Raw genomic sequence first — 21,404 nt, forward strand, 5'->3', positions numbered from 1 at the left:
CAGGACGCAGCGTAGAGTTCCCTCCGGAAGGGAACGTCTAGGTTACGTATGTAACCCTGGTTCCCTGAGGACAGGGAACGAGACGCTGCATCTCGTAGCCATGCTTCGGGCCCCACTTACGTCTCCATCAGACAAAAAGATGGTTGATGTATTCACAAGCGCACCTTTATACTGGTAGGCGCCTTGTGATGATGTCATAGGCTGGCGCCAGCCAATGTCAAAGTTCATTGTCGTTGTTCTATAAGAGCTTCAGAGCCGGTCACGCTGGAGGCAGTTCCCATAGTGTCCACCAGGGCGCAGCGTCTCGTTCCCTGTCCTCAGGGAACCAGGGTTACATACGTAACCTAGACGCTTTATTTATTCATATTTATAAAAAAGGTTCTCATAAAGAGCATTGCAATACCATTTGTGACCCTCGACCACAAAAACAGTCATAAGGGTCAGCTTTTTTATAAATTATCTGAAATAAGTTTAATAATGACTAAATAAGCTGTCCATTGATGTATGGTTTGTTAGGATAACAATATGTGGCTGAGATACAACTACTTGAAAATCAGAAATCTTAAGGGTGAAAAAAAGTTTTTAAAGTTGTCCAAATGAAGTTCTTAGCAATGATTATTACTAATCAAAAATTAAGTCTTGCTGTATTTATGGTAGGAAATGTAAATAATATCTTCATGGAACATTATCTTTAATTTTAATTTTTGGCATAAAAGAAAAATTGATAATATTGACACATACAATGTATTTTTGGCTATTGCTACAGATATACCCATGCTACTTCAGACTGGTTTTGTGCTCCAGGGTCACATTTTTGCTCTTTTGGTAATACTTTGGCATCAGACCAGCCTTGAGTTGTTGTGACTTTTCTTTTCTTTTGATTTTGGACTAAAATGTAACCTGGACACATCAAGAGTCAGAGAAGTGCCTGCAAAACCAACCATTAGACCAATTAAGATTTGCCATTCAATGAATGCAGGGATGTCCACAAACGATTACAAAAAAAGTTGTATTTTTCATTTTGTTTTTATTTATACTTCAAATGCTTTACATGTCATCTAAAATAAATGATCTTAACAGTCAAGTCCTCTCTACATCAGTGTATTTGCAAAGAATTACAACAAAAGAGGTCACAGAAACAGTCATTCGTGGCTTTCCAGTGATTCCCATATAAGGCAATTCCCATATTCGCAGCACTTCTGAGGAAAAAGATTGTCATGGCAATGGGGTGATGAACCGCTGACCAGGTCAAATGCAATCAAAGGGCAGGTGCACTGGTCAGTTATGGCGCAGACGCAAACTTGCCTCAACTCGATGAGATGCATGAAATGGTGACAGACAACGGCGACGTGCAGTTACGAGAACACAAAGGAATCCAGCATTTTGACCGCAACCTCACAGTCATTAAAAACTCATACGGATGATATAAGGACTAACATACCTAACCTTAAAGGTTAAAGATCTGAGCTAGCTCTTGGGTTCACACCCTAGAAGAACTCTATTTTTTTTTTGGAGAAGAAAAGGCTCTGCTACATGACTATCCTCAATTTAGTATAGTCCTATCCTAAAATATTTAATCAGTAAAGTTGAACTCAAAAGGCGACCAGATGTTCTAATCTATAAAACATATATACAGATGCAGACCAGATGACCACTATACAATTACACTAACTAACTTTTATTTGCCCACAAATTAGTTCAGGAATGACACTAAAATTACTACACCAAAAATTACAAAGGTTAGCAAAATACTATCATTTTATGCCAAAGCTTGTTCATTTGTAAATGCAGAAGACATGCTGACAGAAACACAGTTTCATTCTGCTATTTCAATGCGCGGAGGAATACATGGTGATCCAATGCATGACCTAAAGTGCTGGAAGGAACTGGAACTAGAACTGGAAGGTGAGCATTGCATTTCTAAGTGCTATATGGCTTGAGAGCTTTTACTAACACAGTTGAATGGTTTTATCTTCTCAGGAACGAGGCTACATACAGAACAGTCTCATTTATTGCATATACGGATGAGCATTCGGTAAAGAGCTGTCAAGATGATTCAGTTCTGACTGGACATTCAAATAGAGGTGATTTGTATCAGTTTAATTTGATTTTTGTATACATTATTAAATGCTTGGAATAATGCAAATGCATTTCTTTCTTTTGAAGAACTTCATTTTAAAGAACGACGGAGTTCAAACACCTTTGGAGCCTATTGGTTTTAATTGTATGGACAAAAAAGGGTGAGTAAATAATGACTAAATTTAATTTTTAGGTGAACTGTCCCTTCAAATTTAACAGTCTAATTAATTACAAGGTTTCTGCAGGTCTTACACAAATTAAGTCCTTAAAAGGTCTTAAAATCTGAGTGGAAAGTTTTAAATGGCAATAATTGTTGCATTTTGCATTGTTTTCCAGTACAAATAGCTAAACATTGTACTTATGAAGTCTTGTTTTCTAAGAAATTACATTAACAACATTAACAAATATCTGTCAATAGTAACAGTAAGAATTTTAATGTTTTTAAAGAAGTTTCTTATGCTTATTAAAGTTGCATTTATTTGATCAAAAAAAACAAGTAATATTATGAAATATTATTGCAATTTAAAATAAAAGTTTTCTATTTTAATATACTTATATGTGATGCAACGCTGAATTTTCAGCATTATTACCTTCAGAAATCATTCTAACATACTGATTTATTATCAGTGTTTTTTCAAGATTCTTTGATGAATAAAATGTTAAAAAGAACATTGTTTTTAAAAAAAAATAGAAATGTTTTCACTTTTTATTAATTTAACACACCCTTGTAAATAAAAGTATTCATTTCTTTCAAACAAAGAAAGAAAAAATGTACTAACCCTAAACTACGGTAGTGTATATTGTTACAAAATATTTTAAATAAATGCTGTTCTTTTTAATGTTTTACTTATCAAAGAATCCTGAAAAAATGCATGTCACATTGTTTTTCTGTAGAAATATCTAAATATTCTTAAATCCTGAAACGTAAATTGAACATGAAGTCTTGCTTTCTGAGAAATTAAACAAAATTGAGTTCATGCCTAAAACATGAACAAACATCTGTCATTGTGGAATGAAAATGTGTTTTCCCTTTTAATTACACTGCTGTTTAGAAGTTTTGTAACAGTAAGAATAATTACAAGAAAATACAGAAAAACAAGTTATATTTTTGCAATTTAAAATAAGTTTTCTATTTTAATATACTGTAAAATATAATTTAGCTGAAAGGATCATTACCTTCAGAAATCATTCTAATATGCTGATTTATTATCATTGCTGGTTAATATTGTTTCAGAATACTTTGATGAATAAAATGTTAAAAAGAACAGCATTTATTAAAAAGAGAAATGTTTTCTAACAATATAAGTCTTTACTATTTTTTTTTTATCAATTTAACACATCCTTACTGAATAAAAGTACTGATTTCTTTCAAACAAAGAAAGAAGAAAGAAAAAAGTTACTAACCCTAAACTACATTAGTGTATATTGTTACAAAATATTTTTATTTTAAATAAATGCAGTTCTTTTTAATGTTTTACTTACCAAAGTATCCTGAAAAAATGCATGTTGCATTGTTTTTCTGTAGAAATATCTAAATATTATTAAATCCTGAAACGTAAATTGAACATGAAGTCTTGCTTTCTGAGAAATTGAACAAAATGAAGTGAGTTCAGGCTTAAAACATGAACAAACATCTGTCAATGTGGAATGAAAATGTGTTTTCCTTTTGAATTACACTGTTGTTCAAAAGTTTTGGTATAATATAGTTATATAATTATAATTGGTATAATTACAATATAAAGTATAATTACAAGAAAATACAGAAAAACAAGTGATATTATGAAATATTATTGCAATTTAAAATAAAGGTTGTCTATTTTAATGTACTTTAAAATATAATTTATTTTTGGGATGCAAAGCTGAATTTTCATCATCATTACCTTCAGAAATCATTCTAATATACTGATTTATAATCAGTGTTGGTTAATATTTTTTTATTATAGATATTTTTTCAGGATTCTTTGATGAATAAAATGTTAAAAAGAACAGAATTTATTTAAAATAGTAATATTTTCTAACAATATAAGACTTTACTATCACTTTTTATCAATTTAACACATCCTTGCTGAATAAAAGTACTACAAAGGCGTAAAAAAGTAGAAGCGTTTTCATTACAGGAGAAAAATTATATATTGAAATATATTCAATTAGAAAACCACTATTATAAATTGCAATAATATTTCACAATATTACTGTTTTTCTGCATTTTTAATCAAATAAACACAGTCTTGATGAGCAGAAAATACTTCTTTAAAAAACATTAAAAATTGGACTGATACCAAACTTTTGATTTTTCGGAGTCCACTGGCAGATGTTTGTTTACTTTTAATAATAAAGTCACTTCATTTAGATCAATTTCTCATACAACAAGACATATAAGTTGTCATTTTGCTTCTTTATATCTTGATTTAAGAATCCATAAAGTGTAATAGAGATTGGTTGAGAGTTGTATTTTCAAACTTTGAAGTGTTGCTAATATGAGACATTTACATTCAGAGACAATATTGATGTAATGTGTTCCATTTAAATGATAAATCCTTTTTTTTCACTTGGTCTTAAAAAGACATTTTATAAAAACCTGCAGAAAGCCTGAATTATCTGAAAAAAAGTTAAAATCTAAAAGTAAAATCTGCAAATGCGTCTAAATGTGCAAATTAGTTTTAAAATTCTCTTGAAAGGCAATATTTGACTTGAATTTAAAGCTCACACTGATCAGAGATTTTTCAATTTATCATAATCATGACAGAGCCTGTGATAGTCGACACTAAACCACAGTGGAAGTTTAAAAATGCTCATTTTTATTTATAAAAGTCACAGTTTAGCCTATCAAACTCACCTTTCCCTTTACAGAAATACTTTAAACTGCCCTCTACTGGCGGAAGACATTCTCTTAAGAAAAACCTCATTTCATCTTTGTCTTCTGGTTCATTATGTACAACCACTCCATGTGCGAAAGTGAACGGTTTATGCTATTATGGCCGGTTTTGATGATGGTAGAAACACACATGGAATGGGATGGATGGCTCAGATGACCATGTGGCGAAGTTTGCAGTTTAACTCCTTCTCCTTTCCAAGCAGTTCACTGCTGTGCTTTTTAAATGCCTCAAACTCCTAAAAATGTGATATGTAAAAACACTGATATGCCACAGAGACAAAAATGTCCAATATACTGTACATACAGGTTTTCTTTTAACAGACCTTTTTCAATTCATTGCAGGTGTCCTCTGCCCTTTCTAAGGCGTCCTGTAGTCCTTTCACTCTTAATTCACTGTTCACAGCTGCTGCTTCCTTTTCAAACCTGATGAAAAAACATGAGAACTAAGCAAATAATGCATTCTTTTAAATTCACCCTATATATTATGTTCTTTCTACCTTTATACCTACAGGAGACCGCCTTTGTCATCTTAGTCTGACAGTGTTATTCATTATGTACTTTCCTCAAATGGAAAAAGAAGCATTCTGCCTAACATCACATTTTATGTTTCATGACAGGAAAATAAAATTACAGGGTTGGAATGACTTGAAGCTGCATAACCGATAATGACAGTTTCACTTTTGGGGCGAACTGTGCCTTTACCAAACATGGCAAGTGTTATTCATACAAAAAGTCTATTGTTTATGCATACAATTTTTTTTCATACCTATTTTCTGCATCTAGTCTACTGGTCTCAGCTTCCTGTCTTTTCCGCTCCAGCTCCTGAATTTCAGCTTGCTTGTCCTGTAAAACATTGCAGTGAAATTAATACAACCCTACCTGAAAAGAGACCGTAATTTAACTGATAATTAACGTGAAATCTAGATTTCCTAGATGTGTCGTGACATTTGGACTCAGGTCCATGTTTTGGCTTTGTTTTCAAAATTGCTCAAAGTTATGTCTGAAAAGTAGTTTGCAGGTATTACCAATCATGGCATGCAAGAAGATGGACTCTGCAAAAAAGCAATACAAATATGCATACATATAATGTATGAGGAGTTAAGAGAGCACATCAATAGGCAAACAAAGCCAAAACCTGGACATTTTAAGGAAATAGAAGTTGTAAGGTCACTCTAGTTAAATCTGAACTTTTGTTTCATTGCTCACCAGTATAATTTTCCCACGCTGCATTGAGAGGTCAATTAGCTCATCCTTTTCCTTCATGAGTTTCTCCAGTCTCTCTTGAGTGTCAGTCTCTTTCATTGATTCTTTTTCCTGGGTTTGTCTTAGTTTGAGATCCAGCTCTGTTGGAAAGAAATGTGTGAGATGTTTAACAGTGCACCAATAAAAACTGGATATAAATATGCTACCTTTTTCATTTAGCAAAATCTCAACATTTCACAACTCTGACATTTTTCTCAGAATTGCGCAATAAAAATTTTTAAAATTGTGAGTTATATATTCAGAAATGTGAGTTTAAAACGTGTAATTCTGCATTTCAGAATTGTGTGAAATAAACTTGCAATTGCGAGTTATAAATTCAGAATTGCAAGATATAAACTCACAATTCGTACTGTTTTTTTTTTAGAATTGCATGATATAAACGTAAAATTACGAGAAATAAAGTAAGAACTGTGAGGTCAGAATTTTTTCTTGCAAATAAAAAGTTATAGAGTTATAAAGTCAGAATTGCAAGATATAAACTCACAATTCTGACTTTTTTCTCAGAATTGCATGATATAAACTCGCAATTGCGAGTTATAAAGTCAGAATTGCGAGATATAAACTCACAATTTTGACTTTTTTTTCAGAATTCTGTAATGTAAACTCGCAATTGCCAGTTATAAAGTTAGAATTGTGAGTTAAAAACTTGTAATTCTGACTTTTTGAATTGTGTGCTATAAAAACAATTGCGAGTTATATTCAATTGAGAGATATAAACTCACAATTCTGACAGTTTTTTCAGAATTGCTTGATATAAACTCAAAATTACAAGAAATAAAGTCAGAATTGTGAGAGAAAAACAATTCCGACTTTTTTCTCACAGATGCTAGTTTATATCTCGCAATTCTTAACTTTTTTCTCAGAATTGCATGATATGAATTTGCAATTCTGAGTTATACAGTCAGAATTGCGAAATATAAACTCACAATTCTGACATTTTTCTCAAAATTGCATGCTATAAACACAATTGCGAGTTATAGTCAGAACTGCGAGATATAAACTCACAATTTTGACTTTTTTTCAGAATTGCATGATAAACTCAAAATTATGAGAAATAAAATAAGAACTTTTTTCTCGGAATTGTGAGATATATACTTGCAGTTGTGTTATAAAGTCCAATGTACAAAAAAAAAATTAATAAAAAAAATTTAGACATACAAAACTAATAAAATGCTTAAAAAAAACACACAACTAAATTACTTAAAGTGCCCCTATTATGCCTTTTCAAATATGATATTTCATGTAGTGTGTCATGTAGCTGTATGTGAACATAAACTATCTGCAAAGTTGTGACGCCGACAGTGCACTATAAATAAAGTTTTTGTCTAACAAAAAAAAGAGTCGGCTCACATTCGCCTAAACGAGTCGTCAGCAATTCGAATCTTTTTTCTGTAACGGCCACACGTCACGAGATACACATTTGCGTAATGTCCGCCCACATTCAATTTCGCGAACAACTTGCCCGCCCACAAACAGTAGGCCTACCATTTTCACGTGGATTAACGTTACATCATGTCAAGAAGACGCCCTGCGCTGTGAGAGTGAATTTGTTTTATATGCCCTTCCGAAAGATGAAACTACCAAGAATGAGTGGTTAACATTAATTTTTTCAACACCTCAGCAGTCCAATTCCAATCTTGTTTTGTGTTCGCGTCATTTTACTGATGACTGCTTTTCCAATCTTGGGGAGTAACGTTACAACGCGAGATTCAACAAACGCTTGGTTTTAAAAAATGGATCAGTGCCCAGTTTATTTGGACTGGCTTGCTCCTCTGAACTTCTACCTTTAAGTATGATTAATAATTGATGATTGTATTTTCTAGCGATCATTCAAAATACGTCTTTGTGTACGTTATGGTGTGTAACAATCCCACTCATGTCTTGGTAACCGGCTAACTTGCGTTTCTGTAGTTCTGTTGTTCAGCTGTGAGTGCAATGTAGTCTAAAAATTGTGATTGATGCAGCTTGACTGTCTGTCTGCCTTATTAGTTTAAGTAATGATAATGATAAACGATGGCTTAACGCAGTGTTATGCATTGTACAATGTTGAAGTTCACAACGTAGAGGTGTGCCCGGTTCGCTTCCAAAAGCAAATTGCAAGCACTTTCCACAGTGTACATATGACACCCACTGAGAAACGTCCTGCTCCGGTCGTGCTTGCAGAACAGTTTCTTGTCGAAGTGACACTTCAACAGTTTCATCGTCAGACTCCGGCTCGAATTGATAGGGTAAAATCGAGGCTATCTTTTCTATGCATTAACAGGTCTCCACAGCTGTCATTCAGTTATGCCAATGGGCGTTTCGTTTTGCGCTGAAGCGGTAGACCAATCCAAAAGGACTGCACCATCTGACCAATCACAGCAGTGAGGGCTCACTGAAAGGAGGGGTTTAGAGAGACTGATTCTTCGAACTGCTTCAAACGAGTCGTTTACGAATCAATTAGAAACGGGGTAAAAATAAATCAAATTTTGGAGAAAACTAAAGTGTTTTTTGAACTTGCATACATGTAAACCTGTTTTAAGAGACTATTACAACAATATTAACTACCTTTAAAATGGCATAATAGGGGCACTTTAACCCTCTGGGGACTGAGGGTGTTTTTGGGCCCTGAAAAAGTTTTGACATGCCCTGACATTTGTGCTTTTTTCAGTATCTTAAAAACATATGAATGGCCCAAATCTGATTATATTGTAATCAGCACAATTTGGGCTACAATAATATGTAAGCAACATGAATGTACATGTTGGTGTTTTTGAGAAAACAACGTTTATGCGTGCTTAGTGAAAAACAAAATTTTTGAAGTCACTGAAATAAAGTCATGAAACACATACAGAATATTTGTTCACAAGACTTTGAGAACTGGATGTGTTAGGCTAGAGTTTTTTCTATCAAATGATGTGAAAATCATCTCGTTCACTTGTTTACACAAAACAGTATATTGATTTAAATTTTTGAAGACACTTTTTGTTTAGAATAGCTGTATGCGAAGAAGGCGTGAATGATCATGAATAATGCTGTGATTCACACCTGAGAAGACAAAGACCTGCATAATGAGCCGCATAATTAGTTATTCAGTCAGATGACTGAGAGGAACAAAGGAATGAATGAAGGAGGAATATAAGGACAAAATATGTTTGTAGCTTATTTTGAATAGATTTATTTATCAAGAAAAATAACTTAAGATTCACTTGTGAACTTCTTTAACATCTGAAGATGGTACAGTGCTCTCAGGAAAACAGTTTGAGGAGACTCAAGTAAATGTCAGCAGGATTCATGTGTTGAGCAGGTTTACAATCACTAAAAACAACAAAACAAAACATCTGTGAGCATGTTAATATCAACAGCATCATACTATTTATTTATATATATATTATGATTTTGTAGTCATAGACCCACGCATTTTGTACAAACGTAAAAAGGACATTTTATATCTGAGAAACTAATAAAAATTGTTTATCGTGTTAAACATCCATTCGAGAACACAGTATTAATACATATTGTCAAAACATACACTAAGTGTAAACCCTCATATTACATCCTACTGTTGTAAGATACATTAATAGCTAAATAAATAATTATGATCTTATAGTCAAACATAAGCATGCTTTGTGTGAATACAAAGAAACTAGGCTATATTATAACTGTTAAGCTTAAATGTGAACACTATAACCTTTATATTGCATCATTCTTTATTGAACAGACTATTAAAAACATACTGGCATCGTTAGTCATTTAGATGCAGTGAAATGAAACGTACTTTATAATGTTTCACTTGCTGTAGTCAGGAATTATAGTTGGCAAAAAGTCTTAACTGGTAAAATGTTTGCACATTCTGTCACAGTAATAACTAACAAGTAGGCTAATAAGAGAAAAAAAAAACTTACTCATGTCTTCTGAAGTACGTTTTATTCCTGACAGAGTCTTCTTCCAGAAATGACTAACTTGAACGAAGTTTCTCCTTTGTTTACCGTGATGTGGGCGTCTACTTTTGGCGCGGCGCCCTCACGTGGACGATTTGAATATGAATAGCGAACAGCTCCTGGGCGTGATCTAATTATAAAATAATGAAGCAGACCGGAGAGACTGGACATCGTGTTGGTTTCATATTGATTATTTTATCACAGGATATTTGGTTTCGGTAAAACTTACTTCGTTTAAAAGTATACATATCAAGCTTTGTCTAGACATATTGCTCATTTCTCTGTGTTGTATATTGGCTGAGTTATAGTCTATTTTACTGACGCGTTTCTGAATGAAGATCACGGAGATCAACGCGGCAGACAGCACACCCTTTTTGTTTTCTTTATTTTGCAAAATCACAATGTTTTTTTGATTTTGTGAGTATATACAAATAAAAGTAGACCCTTTACAGATTCGATTGATGTACTGCTTTTATCTGTACAATCAGAAATGACAAAGTAATTAAAGTTCCTTTTGGGAAACTGCCTCAAAACGCCCCAGGGCGTTTTTCGTCCCCAGGGGGTTAAGGAAAATGTAAACATAAAAACTATAATAGTATCTTAGTAATGATAAAAGTTGATGATGATAATAATACAGAACCCATGAGTATCAAAAGTGTTTAGCTTACAAAAATGTCCTTAAAACCAAGCATTAAAATGAATTAAGTGTTCCCCTTCGGGAAGGTCGAGCTGCGTCAAACGCTTTGGGGAACGCCTCCAGCGTGACCACGCTCTGAATCATGTGTCTAATCCGTCCAATAGAAAAGCGTGTTGTGACGTCACGGATGGGGTGACGTCATGAACCAGGAAACTATAAAGCACATGCGGTGAATGCAGCCGGCAGCTTCTGTCTTTCAGTCGCGCTCTTTGTGAATGTGTTTGTCCCTCAGTGCTGTTTTTCAGAGCCAGTTTGCTCTACTTTTATTTGAGTACTGAGTAGATAGGAAAAGCAATAATGGGCGATCGCTAGAGTTTTAAGCGTTGTGTTCCTCCATGCCAAAGATATATCACGGCTGAGGACACACACTCGGAATGCTTACTGTCAAGCAGGTTGTATCTCAAAACAGGTCCGAGGACTGGTTTGTCACAATAGATCTCAAGGACGCCTACTTTCGCATCTCCATCCTTCCTCAACCCAGGAAGTTCCTCAGGTTCGCTTTCGGGGGCAAAGCTTACCAGTACAGGGTTCTTCCTTTCGGCCTAGCACTCTCACCCCGAACTTTTACCAAATGTGTGGATGCGGCGCTGGCTCCTCTGCGACTCCAGGGCATCCGCATATTGAATTACATAGACGACTGGCTTATACTGGCAAGTCAAGAGAAATGGCGGTTCGACATCGAGATGACGTTCTAGCCCACATACAAGTTCTGGGTTTAAGACTAAACTCCAAGAAAAGTGTTCTTTCTCCATCTCAGAGAACCACTTATCTAGGAGTAGTTTGGGATTTCGACCACGATGCGGGCACATATGTCCCCCGCACGGATAGAGTCAATTCTCAAGGCAGTCAAGAGAGTCAAATTAGGCCACTTACTCACTGTAAAGCAGTTTCAGGTTCTGCTAGGCCTCATGGCAGCTGCGTCCAACGTGATACCTCTTGGCCTGCTGTACATGAGACCTTCGTGCCTTAGACATATGGAAGAAGCCTTGGTTCCTATCTCAGGGCCCGGTGTTAGGAGCTCCATGTCATCGTCTGACATTAACTACGGATGCCTCCCTCACCGGTTGGGGAGCGGTCATGAGTGGCCGCTCAGCCCAAGGTCTGTGGAGCGGACGCCAACTTTCGTGGCACATTAATTGCCTGGAGATGCAGGCCGTGTTTCTAGCTTTGAAACACTTTCTCCCAGACCTCAGAAATCACCATGTGTTGGTCCGCACCGACAACACATTGGTGGTCGCCTACATCAACCACCAAGGAGGTCTGCTGTCGCGCCCCTTGAACAAGCTGGCACACCAGATCCTTGTGTGGTCCCGGGGAAAACTCCTCTCGCTAAGAGAAGTTTATATTCCTGGACATCTCAATGTGGGAGCAGACGTCCTGTCGAGGCAGGGGCTGAGGCCTGGGGAATGGAGACTTCACCCAGAGGTGGTGGAAGTCATTTGGAGCAAGTTTGGGAAAGCCCAAGTGGATCTTTTTGCGAACCAGGCGACAACACATTGTCCCCTTTGGTTCTCTCTGAGTCATCCAGCTTCCCTGGGACTGGATGCTATGGTACAGACGTGGCCGAGGCTTCGTCTGTATGCCTTTCCCCTGATCGCTCTGCTCCCAGGAGTTCTGGAAAGAGTACGCCGGAATGGAATCCGCCTCCTACTAATGGCTCCATTCTGGCCGGGTCGAGCATGGTTCTCGGACCTAGTTTTGTCTCCTAGACGGCCCTCCTTGGGAAATTCCCGTCAGGAGGGATCTTCTCTCACAGGCAGGGGGTGTGATTCTCCACCCCCGCCCGGAGTTGTGGAAGCTGTGGGTGTGGCCCCTGAGGGGGCACATCTTTTAGCTTCAGGTCTCTCAACCGAGGTTGTTGGGACCATACTCCAATCCAGAGCTCCCTCGACGAGGAAGATATACACCGGGAAGTGGAATATGTTTGTTCTCTGGTGCAATCAACACCACATTAACCCAGTTCACTGCCCAGTAGGTTCAGTGCTGGACTTTTTGCAAGCCCGCCTTACAGCTGGTAATGCACACTCTACGCTGAAGGGCTACGTGGCGGCCATAGATGCCTTCCATGCTCCCTTCGGCGCTACCTCCCTCGGGAGACTTCCCCTGGTGTCACGCTTCCTCCGCGGTGCGCTGAGGCTGAGGCCCCCGATACGCTCACGTGTCCCTACGTGGGACCTGGCCGTGGTACTGGAGGCTCTCGCTAATCCTCCTTTCGAGCCTATCGAAGATATCTCAGACAGACTGTTGTCTTTTAAAACTGCCTTTCTGTTTCCTCTCTAAAGAGAGTTGGTGATCTTCAGGCCCTCTCTGTGGCCCCTTCTTATCTGGACTTTGCACCTGGGATGGTCAAAGCATTTCTGCACCCCAATCCGGCCTACGTGCCCAAGGTGCCCTCCGTTGTACCGCGGCCCGTAGTGCTCCAGGCCTTTTGTCCTCCTCCTTTCTTGGAACCAGGACAACAGAAGCTAAACTGTATGTGTCCAGTTCGAGAGCTGGAAACATACGTCCACAGAGCTGCCCTGTGGAGGAAGACGGACCAATTGTTTGTGTGTTTCGGTCCTCACAATAGAGGTCTTCCAGCTTCTAAGCAAACCCTAAGTCGGTGGATTTCGGATGCCATTTCTCTTTTGTACAAGTCCTCTGGTCTTACCTCTCCCTTGGAAGCCAAGGCTCACTCTACCCGCAAGGTTGCGGCTACGAAGGCCTTCCTGGCAGGGGTTTCCCTGCAGGACATATGTAACGCTGCGGGATGGTCCACGCCACTTACATTTGTGAGGTTCTACGAATTATTTCCCCTATCCTCTCTGTAAGAGATTATCTCTCCAGGGCTATGGTGCCCTCATCTATCTGTGGGCTGAGGCCCCTTCTTATCCTGCTTTATCAGCAGCAATTTCTCTGGGCTACTTTCGCCCTTATTTATCAGTGAGCTAAGGCTCCTTTCTATCCTGCTTTATCAGCAGTAATTACTCCGGGCTACTTTCGCCCTTATTTATCAGTGAGCTAAGGCTCCTTTCTATCCTGCTTTATCAGCAGTAATTACTCCGGGCTACTTTCGCCCTTATTTATCAGTGAGCTGAGGCTCCTTTCTATCCTGCTTCATCAGCAGTAATCATGCTGGGCTACTTTCGCCCTTGAGCTAAGGCCCTTCTTTACTCTGCCTATTGGGCAGCACCTCTCGGGCTACTTTCGCCCCTCTCTCCTGCCTTTCGGCAGCCATTATTGGGCATGCATGCCCCTTTTCCTGCTTCACATATAGCAGGTCTTTGAAATTCTGGTGGCGTGGGTATATCGTTCCCAAAGCGTTTAACGCAGCTCCACGTTCCCGAAGGGGAACGCCTCGGGTTTCGTATGAAACCCTAGTTCCTCGAGGGAACGAGACGCTGCGTCGCCTTCCACAATTTCGGCATCCCTGCAGCGCTCCTGGTGGCAGAAGCTGCCGGCTGCATTCACCGCATGTGCTTTATAGTTTCCTGGTTCATGACGTCACCCCATCCGTGACGTCACAACGCGCTTTCCTATTGGACGGATTAGACACATGATTCAGAGCGTGGTCACGCTGGAGGCGTTCCCCAAAGCGTTTGATGCAGCGTCTCGTTCCCTCGAGGAACTAGGGTTTCATACGAAACCCGAGGCGTTTTTTTAGATCAATTTAAACCAAAGCACTGTAGAGTTTGATTGAATGTACATTATTTTACATCAACAACAAAATATTTCTCATGTTTTCTTTTTGGTAAAAAGCTGATAAGCATAATTATTTACTAACTTATACTATACTTTTGAATTTTTGTATTTTTATATTTGAATATTTCCTTTTGTTTTTCTGCAAGACTTGTTTTTGCATGCTTTTGAGCTGCAACCCACCAGTTGAGAATCACCATTTAAAATGTGCAAGAAATACACATTATGTTTCATAATTCAAGAATAATTTGTTATTATTGTTTGGTTGTTGTAAAACATTGAATACACACCTGCACACATCTCTACAGCATTCTTCAGTTGTTTTTGTGTGTCGCTCAGTTCGTTCTTCAAAGACGCCTCTTTGATCTGATGAAGGTTGATCAGTTCTTTCAGTTTAATCTGGAATCCAGTTGTTTTCTCCCTGTTGGGATCATAAAGATTAATGGCAAATGTACTTATTTCACTGGATTATATCAAGTAAACTGTGACCGGCCACCTTTTCAGCTCTGTAACTATTTTTCCCCATTCATTCTCTCCATATGCATTTTTTTAAAAATAATGAATCAATTATCTTGTCAGTATTATGAATATCTACACTACCAGTCAAGGTTTTTTGAACAGTAAGATTTTGTTTTTTAAAGAAGTCTCTTTAGGCCTGCATTTATTTAATCCAAAGTACAGCAAAACAGTAAAAAATTGAAATATTTTTACTATTTAAAATAACTGTTTTCTATTTGAAAATATTTTAAAATGTAATTTATTCCTGTGATTTCAAAGCTGAATTTTTAGCATCATTACTCCAGTCACGTGATCCTTCAGAAATCATTTTAATATTCTGATTTGCTGCTCAAAATTATGTTAAAAACTTTTTGAATGGTATAGTGTATAATGCTACAAAAGCTTTTTTTGGAGCAACAAATCAGCACATTAGAATGATTTCTGAAGGATCATGTGGAAAAAATTATGCTGAAAATGTAGCTTTGATAACAGGAATAAATCACATTTTAAAATATTTTCAAATAGAAAACAGTTATTATAAATAGAAAAAAATATTTTACAATTTATCTCATTGCTGTACTTTGGTGTCATTAAATATCTTACTGTTCAAAAACTTTTGACTGGTAGTGTATGTTAGTGCATTTTTTCACCAGAAATTTGGCAATTAAGCATTTTCAGTGATGTTATCATTAAAAAATGTATTTTTCTGTAGAGACCAATGAGGTTTTTACTTCCAGAACAGACTGAAGCTGAAAACTGTTCCTTACTGATACTCTGTTTCTAGTATCTTATGTTGCTCTGCCAATTCCTTGAGCTCTTGAGTCAGTTTGAGGATGGTCTTCTCTTTTTCTTGCACTTCCTGACTGAAAAGCATTTCATTTTCCTTCCTGAGTCTGTCATTCTCTTGCTCCAACTTTGCATTCTGGCTCTTGTACTCGTTTTTGAAGTTAATCAGCTCTCTGTGGTTGGAGGCCAGGTGCATGAATCTCTGCTCCAGGAGTGCAGATTTCTTCCTCTCATTCTCCAGCTCCAGCTGCACATTGGCTCTCAGGTTCTCCAGCTCTGTGTTGATCTTTTCTAGAGCCTGACAGCGCAGAAGCATCTCGTCTGCTCTCTGTTTCAGGATGCAGATGAGAGTCGACTGCTCGTCGATTCTTGAACGCAGCACTTCTGCCTCTGTCCTTTCTTCCTGGGAGAGACTTCTGAGCTTTTCCAGGGCCTGGTGCACATCGTCCATATCCTTATAGGAAAGATGAAGATCTGAGGTTAAACCTGTGCTAATACAATTTCATTTCATTTATCATTATATTCAACAACAAAAGTGATTTTTGCTCTGAAATTTTGAGAGTTACATCAGATGCAGGAGAATTGGCTCTGGGTGTTTGTTTGTTTTTACAGCCTGATACTGATATTTAGAGAAAAGGAAGTCCAATACCTGATATAATTGCCAGTATAACACAATTAAAGGAACAGTTCACCCAAAAATGAAAATTTGCTTAATTAACTCACCCTCAGGCCATCCAAGATGCAAATGAGTTTGTTTCTTCATCAGAACAAATCTGATTAAAGTTAGTATCACTTGCTTTGCTTGCTGGAGAATGCAATATTATGGATAGAGGACTTGTATTTTAGCTGTAAGTAACGTTTTGAAGTTAAAAACATCTCAATGATTGATTTATTTCTTACAAACATGCAGATTATCACATTACAAGGTGTTAATTGATGGACTGGAGTCATGTAGATTATTTGTGGATTATTGTGATGTTTTTATCAGATGTTTGGACTCTCATTCTGACGGCACCCATTCACTGCAGAGGATGCATTTGTGAGCAAGTTATGTAATGCAAATTTCTCTGAATCTGTACCGATGAAGAAACAAACTCATTTGCATTTGGATGGCCTGAGGATAAGTACATTTTCAGCCAATTTTCATCTTTGAAACTTCTATGTAGCCTTAACACATCAATGTTTGCAAAATTGCTGAATTTAAATGATATAAAATAACACTTTTTATTACAATATTTACTCAAAATTCACTCCAAATATTTGAAAATTATTTAGAAAATATTTGTATATTTGTGCATTGAAAACGCTGTTGGCAGAATGACTCAAAAACGGCCAAATATGACAATATATGAGTCTATCAGTCACTTTTTTTTTAAATTAAAAAAAAATCATCAAAAGTGCAGTCATTGATAGTGCAAATGTGATAAACTGAAAAGCCAGCTAATGGAAATAATAATAATAATAATAATTTGTCTTAAAGTCCCAAATTACAATACATTTTTCTGAATCCTCCAAACAAAAACTTTAATATCATCATATTTTTGTAATAGCTGAACTCTTAGGTAAAATACACAGGTGTAAATGTTTCTTTATGTAATAAAAATATCCAGATATTTACATGGATTTTAATTGAAAGCCTTCATAGAGGGTTTGCACTTACGCCTTTACTTACGGTTTGGTCAGTTACCTGGATGCGCAGCCATGTCGGCAATACTCGGATGTGAACAACAGCATGGATTGCATGGTTAATGCGCTACTGAATACGTTGTTCTGCTAAAAATGCTGTTTAAACCACAGAAAAAATGTGTGGAAGCTGTTCAATCATCAAATCTACTGTCGAATTAGGGAAGTGACTGTGGTGTTTGTTTGTTTTTTCCCCCTTCCATGGATGTATTTTCAGGTACAATCAGGCAAAAAGGAAATTAGGGCTTTGGCTCCACCTTTCTGCCACTCCAGCAGGAAATAAGAATATGCCATTTTTGTTTAATTTGTTTATTTTTTTGGATACAATCGTATGTTCAATAAAACTTTGTTTAGGTTTAATTACTGAATGTTGGTTTTTAATACTCACCTTATACACTTTTGGTGGAGTCAGGTTTATATCCTATTATTTGGCATATTTTTTTAAATAATGTAATTTTTTGATTTAGCAATTGCTCATCAGGGGTAGGGCCTCTATTTTACTTTAGAGGCATTATAATCACATCTGTTTGTCAGTTTTCATTGTTTTACCTATTTTCTCATGATTGTTATTTATTTATTTTTTGAAAAAACTTTTTATTTTTGATAGCTATACATACTGAACATAAACAATGCTACTTAACCAAATGAAACTTGTATATTTTGCTGATTATTGCTGCTGAAAATGATCAATTATTGTCAAGTTTTGGGCTGTACTAATCGGTCAGACCAGGAAAACATTTGGAGTACTATAGACTGCCAAAATTATATCAAATCAAGCAAAAAACTGTCTGAGAAAAAAAAAAAAAAAAAAAGCATTTGTGGTTGGCCAAACTGAACCAGAGCAAGAATCTTGACAACATTTGTGTTTGTTCTTATCATTTATGGTCGGGTGGGTGAAATATTAGGCTAATATCTCAATTAATACTGCTTATATGTATCTTTACCACCTATTAACTTTAGTTTGTCATCAACATATTATGCCTTATAAGTCCTCCTCTATATGATTTGTCAGCTTCCACATGTTTTTTTCCCGTGGTTTAGACAGAATTATTTAGCAGAACAATGTATTCAGTAGTAGATTAACCATGCAATCCATTGTTGTTTACATTCGAGTATCTCCAATATGGCCATGCATCCGGGTAACTGACCAAATCATGACGTAAGTGCAAACCCTCTATAAAAGTTATTTATTTATTTTTTGAAAAACCTTTTATTTTTGATAGCTACACTTTAAAAATTAGGTCAAAATAAAATCCTTTTCTTTTTTGCACTGCTTTTTGCACTGACCTGAGTTCACCTGGTCTGCTCCATTACACAAGTAAACACCATAGAGTGTTTTCACAATGCACCATCAATCAGCCATATTGGCAGCACTGAACATAAGCAATGCTACTTAACCAAATGAAACTTGCATATTTCGCTGATTATTGCTGCTGAAAATGATCAATTATTGTCATGTTTTGGGCTGTACTAATCAGTCAAACCAGGAAAAACATTTGAAGTACTATAGACTGACAAAAGTTATAACAAATCAAGGAGAAGAGTGCAAAAAACTGTCTGAGGATCAAAAGGCATTGTGGTTGGCCAAACTGAACCAGGATATCCAGGGCAATAATCTTGATAACATTTGTGTTTGTTCTAATCATTTCCAGTCAGGTAGATTAAATATTAGGCTAATATCCTGATTAATACTGCTTGTACATATCTTTACCACCTATTAACTTTAGTTTGTCAAAATATTATGCATTTCCCTGCTTACTAAGTCCTCCTCTATATGATTTAGCAGCTTCCACACGTTTTTCTCATGGTTTAGACAGAATAAATTAGCAGAACAATGTATTCAGTAGTAGATTAACCATGCAATCCATGCTGTTGTTTACATCCGAGTATCTCTAATATGGCATTGCATCCGGGTAACTGACAAATCATGACATAGGATACACAAGACAAAAGTCTAACATATTATGATGGCAGCTGGCAGATTTAAAATTAAAGGTTGATCTGTGTTTTCAAAACTAGGCCATTTGTCACATGTTTTAAATATATAAATATGATTAACAGAATTTTATACAGTGTACTAATTGTAATACTTTCTTGACCAAAACAAAACAGTTGCGTTGTGCTGTTTATGCCCATTGTGACAACTTACCCCATTCAGTGTGACGCCACTGAGGCATGTTATGACAAAAAGCCGATGCGTTTTATATGAACTTTTATGTTTAATTTTGATTTTCTTAAGCATACTAGTGAAAACGTACAAGATGTGTGTCAACGAAACTGAATTTTATCACATACATTATTTAAAAAAATATATTAAATGAGGTAAAAATGTGACAACTAGGTATATTTACCCTACTTAGAGATTATTATATTAAATCTGACAAACTGCAAGTAGCCTCAGTTATTATAAAACTAAACTTTTAACTCAATGTAAAACGATGCAAAATCTAAGTTTAAAATATATATATATATAATATATATCCTGCTATTTTTTAAATAATGCGCCACTAGTTGCTTTGTTACTGCTTGGGTGAATTATGTATTTCAGACCACAATTTTATCACAAACACAATATCAAAACAGCCTGGTTGATCGATCCTGATCTGAAAAAATATCATGCGTGTCAGTTGCAGAAATGGGCGTAAACAGTTTTATATGAACATCACACGCTCTCCAGCATACCTGTTTAGTGTCTTTGATCATCGTTTTGAGGTCTATCGGGATTTTCTGCGGAGATGTCATGCTGAATCTTGCAAGGCTGTGTTTTGCAGAAAAAAAAATCGGGTTTCTTCAACAAAGGCGCATCGACCGCAATGAGCTGCAGTGATCCTACAGCTTGTGGCTATACAAAGTTTCCCGGTCGCCCCTAGCAACAACGAAATCAGTCGCGATTATTTTACGTCTTTTTCCTCTTCGATAGACTACATTTAAGAATCTAATTCAGCGTTTTATAAACCGACTCACATTTATGACACGTACTGTTAATCCAGATATGTCTGTTTTGTGTTTTTCCCCTCAGGTTAAACAGATTGGGTTGAAAATGCAGGTGTGGTGCTCGAGTTTTACCACTAGATGTCGACTCCTCTTTGGTGAATGAAGATACACTGGTTAGAAAGGTGCAGAATTGTTTTTAAATGTGACCCTGGACCACAAAACCAGTCAAAAAGGTCAATTTTTTGAAACTGAGATTCATAAATCATCTCAAATAAGCTTTCCATTGATGTATGGTTTGTTAGGATGCAATATTTGGCAAAATACAACTATTTGAAAATCTGAGGGTTCAAAATAGGCTATCTAAATATTGAGAAAATCGCCTTTAAATTCAAATTAAATTCTTAGCAATGCATATTACTAATCAAAAATTAAGTTTTGATATATTTACGGTAGGAAAGCACAGCAATAGCCATTAATTCAGCATTTTTAAAAAAAAACTAGTACTTTTTTCAGGATTCTTTGATGAATAAAACGTTAAAAAGAACAGATTTTTTTTTAAATAGAAAACTTTTCTAACAATAAACACCTCGTTCATTCTCTCTTTGAAAGAAAGTAATACCTTTATTCAGCAAGGATGTGTTAAATTGATTAAAAAAAAGTGATAGTAAAGACTTATAAATACTTATATTTTGAATAAATGCATACATCACCTGAAATAAGCTTGCAGAAAAATCAAAATACTGAGAAAAACACCTTTAAAGTTGTCCAAATGAAGTTCTTAGCAATGCATGTTACAAATCAAAAATTACGTTTTGATATATTTATAGTAGAAAATTTACCAAATACATTCATCTACTTAATATTCTAATGATTTTTGGGGTAAAAGAAAAATTGATCATTTTGACAATATACAATTTATTTTTGGCTATTGCTACAAATATACCCATGCTACTTAAGACTGTTTTTGTGGTCCAGGGTCACATTTGTATTA

The 21,404-nt window shown here is 36.2% G+C and overlaps 1 protein-coding gene across 1 annotated transcript; it reads right to left on the minus strand.

The window, feature by feature from the left end:
• Positions 1-1,080: 1,080 nt before the first annotated feature.
• On the minus strand, positions 1,081-20,478 carry LOC141340938 (coiled-coil domain-containing protein 89-like). Its single transcript, XM_073846057.1, has 6 exons — positions 20,162-20,478; positions 15,778-16,250; positions 14,803-14,933; positions 6,161-6,297; positions 5,721-5,797; positions 1,081-5,377 (listed from the first exon to the last, which is right to left on the minus strand). The coding sequence occupies exons 1-6, from the start codon at positions 20,219-20,221 to the stop codon at positions 5,269-5,271; spliced, it is 987 nt and encodes a 328-aa protein (XP_073702158.1). The 5' UTR covers positions 20,222-20,478; the 3' UTR covers positions 1,081-5,268.
• Positions 20,479-21,404: the final 926 nt, after the last annotated feature.

This window comes from Garra rufa, chromosome 8, assembly GCF_049309525.1.
Source record: "Garra rufa chromosome 8, GarRuf1.0, whole genome shotgun sequence".
NCBI classification, from domain to species: Eukaryota; Metazoa; Chordata; class Actinopteri; order Cypriniformes; family Cyprinidae; genus Garra; species Garra rufa.